At 38.6% G+C, this 2,619-nt stretch overlaps 1 protein-coding gene across 1 annotated transcript; it reads right to left on the minus strand.

Moving 5' to 3' along the window:
• Positions 1-475: 475 nt before the first annotated feature.
• LOC124922110 (putative cyclin-A3-1) lies at positions 476-1,638 on the minus strand. Its single transcript, XM_047462837.1, has one exon. It carries the CDS (start codon positions 1,576-1,578, stop codon positions 544-546), a length of 1,035 nt encoding a protein of 344 aa, XP_047318793.1. The 5' UTR covers positions 1,579-1,638; the 3' UTR covers positions 476-543.
• Between the last annotated feature and the right edge of the window lie 981 nt (positions 1,639-2,619).

The raw sequence follows: 2,619 nt of genomic DNA on the forward strand, positions 1-2,619 counted from the left end.
AAGAGAAAAAATTTCACTTTTAGGTTTTTCAGCTTTAGAGCTTTCCTTGCTTTCTTCTCTGCATTGGTAAGCCTCACTTCGTTGTTTGTTGGTACTCCTTTTTCAATTAGCCCCTAAAAGTCCTTCGATCGCAGAAAATTCTCCATGAGCATAGTCCAGTGATCGTAGTGCTCAGTGAGTTTAAGAATGACGACTTGAACGAAATTGTTCTCCTCATTCGTGGTGACAGTGCTTCAGATTCTTATCAGCTTAAATGTAATCAAATGCGTAAAATCAAATGTTATTTCATCACTAACTTAATTAAGAACCTAATATCAATTATACCAAAATCTAATCTAATCTCATTGCATTTGAATGAATTTGTTTATAAACTAAACTATATAACTAGAAATAGGAACAAACTAAGCCAATTACAAAATTCTGGATTTTCTGAACAAGCCACCAATTTAACGCCCAAAATTTTCCTTGATCATGGGTCATTCAGGTCAGCTTGATACTGGATATATAGGATCCAATTTGGGGAAGACAAGAATCAAACATTCTTCAACTTTTAAAGTATAAACTGGGTATTTGAAGAGGGCCCTTCATCGAGCCAACACATTTGAACTTATGCTGGTTGTATTTGTCTCTGACTGCTACCAAGGAGCCTCCTCTTTTACCCAACTGCAAGTCTTGTATAAGAAGGACACATTCCTTTAAATCAGCAGGTTTGTATCCTGAAAGCTTTTCAAGGTTTGCATTCCATGGATGTTTATCAGGGTGGAACATAAACCTGGAAAGGAATACGACAGAAGAAGCAATCACGGATGGCAGGAACTTGACACAGGCATAGTCCAGCAAACTCAACTCTGCCAAGTAGCATCCCAATAACTGAAACTCCAAATCGGGATATTTTCGATCCTGTTGAGAAATCCTGGAGAATCTTCTCAAGAAGGTATTAATGGTTGGACTGCTGACTTCGAATTTAAGAGAGTTAAGTATGTCGGCTTCCATCTTGACCAGCTCTTCCTTTTTGTAAGTGTTATCTGTGATGTAGCAGAAGTCATCAAGTGTTGGAGGATTAATCTCTTCAAACTTTGAGGCAATCGACATGGAAGAAACGCCAAGCAACTGCAGGCTCTGCTTATTGAGAGGATTAAGAGACAAGAATCTGTCAATGTAAGTGATTGAGAGATAAAGGGTATCGGATTGAAGATTGTATTCTTCTGCAACCTCCACCAACCAATCCACCAAGACCCCTCTCATGTTTGCTGTCACATCTTTTTGCACCTTGTCGATATAGTCTTGCAGCGGCCTTCTCTTTGCCTCTTTCTCCATGTTATGAAGATAACCGTAGATATCGGTCACGTAACCATCGCACATCTCAGAATCATCAAACTTCGCTGCTGCTGCTGCTGCTGCTGTTTCAATTTCACGTACAGCCGCCGTATGAGTACTAATTAAATTGGAAATCCCATCGAGAGGGGCTCTCTTCTTGGCGGGGGACTGCAGATGAGAATAATCATGTCCGACTATTGCGTCGGCTGTCCTCTTCTTCCCGAAGCGAGTAACACTCACTGAGTTTACTTTGACAGTCATACCTAACTTCTTCTACTATATGATTGATTCTTCCTAGAAGAAGAAGAAGAAGAAGAAGAAGAAGAAGAAGGAGATAGAACAGGGGAAGCGAAGACGAAGACGAAGACGAAGAAGGAGATGATATGGCTTGTGATTTGGGAGGGTGATGAATAAGAAGTCATGTTGACAGAGAAGCCGCCATGTCTGCAAATTTGAAAATATTTTCGAAGTGGCGCTCTGTTACATGAAAACCCCAAATGTTTGAATATGAATAAAAATTTTCATATATGTTTGAAATACATGTTTGAATATGAATAAAAATTTTCATATATGTTTGAAATACATGTTTCTATAGAATAATATGGTTTAATTGACAATCCTGGTTTATAAACAACCTATTTTCTCAAATATGACAAGGGTCATCATGTTTTCCAAAAATGATAAGGTTTCTATGATTTGTTAAATATAAACTTTCTAAAACAGAAACCCTTATGATTTATGCATACATGGGCGCATATTATTGATGAATGAGTATTGATGGAAACGGGAGGAGGCTGTATGGCATGAGCTCTAGTCAATTGATTCCAAATTTACTGGATGATTATTTAAGGGACCAAAGTATCTAGCATGAGCTCTATTTACTGTTGCCCAACTAAAAGACGGTCCAAATAGGTTAAGGGCTTTTAGGGCTGGACTCCTAATTGTGCCTTTCCAAATACGGCTCAAACGGATTCTTTGCCTTCAGGATTAGCTCTGAATGGTGTAGGGTCAAATATGGCTCAAGATGTTACTGTACAGGCCCCATGAAGTCATATTTTCTAAACATGCCAATGGTTTTTATGGACCGATCATCTCTTTTTAAATGATGAACATTTTATGCATATATCTTCATTTTAAAAGCAAATCATTCCAGCAGGTTTTAAAATACTTAATTGCTTGCTGAGTCATTAGACTCACTATGCTTATGTGTGGTGTAGGTACTCAACCCTAGCTTTTGTACACTTGAAGAAATGAGGCTTGGAGAGGAACAATCTGATGGGGGAGAGTGTGGGAGGATGGACC

This window comes from Impatiens glandulifera, chromosome 1 (genome assembly GCF_907164915.1).
Source record: "Impatiens glandulifera chromosome 1, dImpGla2.1, whole genome shotgun sequence".
Classification (NCBI taxonomy): Eukaryota; Viridiplantae; Streptophyta; class Magnoliopsida; order Ericales; family Balsaminaceae; genus Impatiens; species Impatiens glandulifera.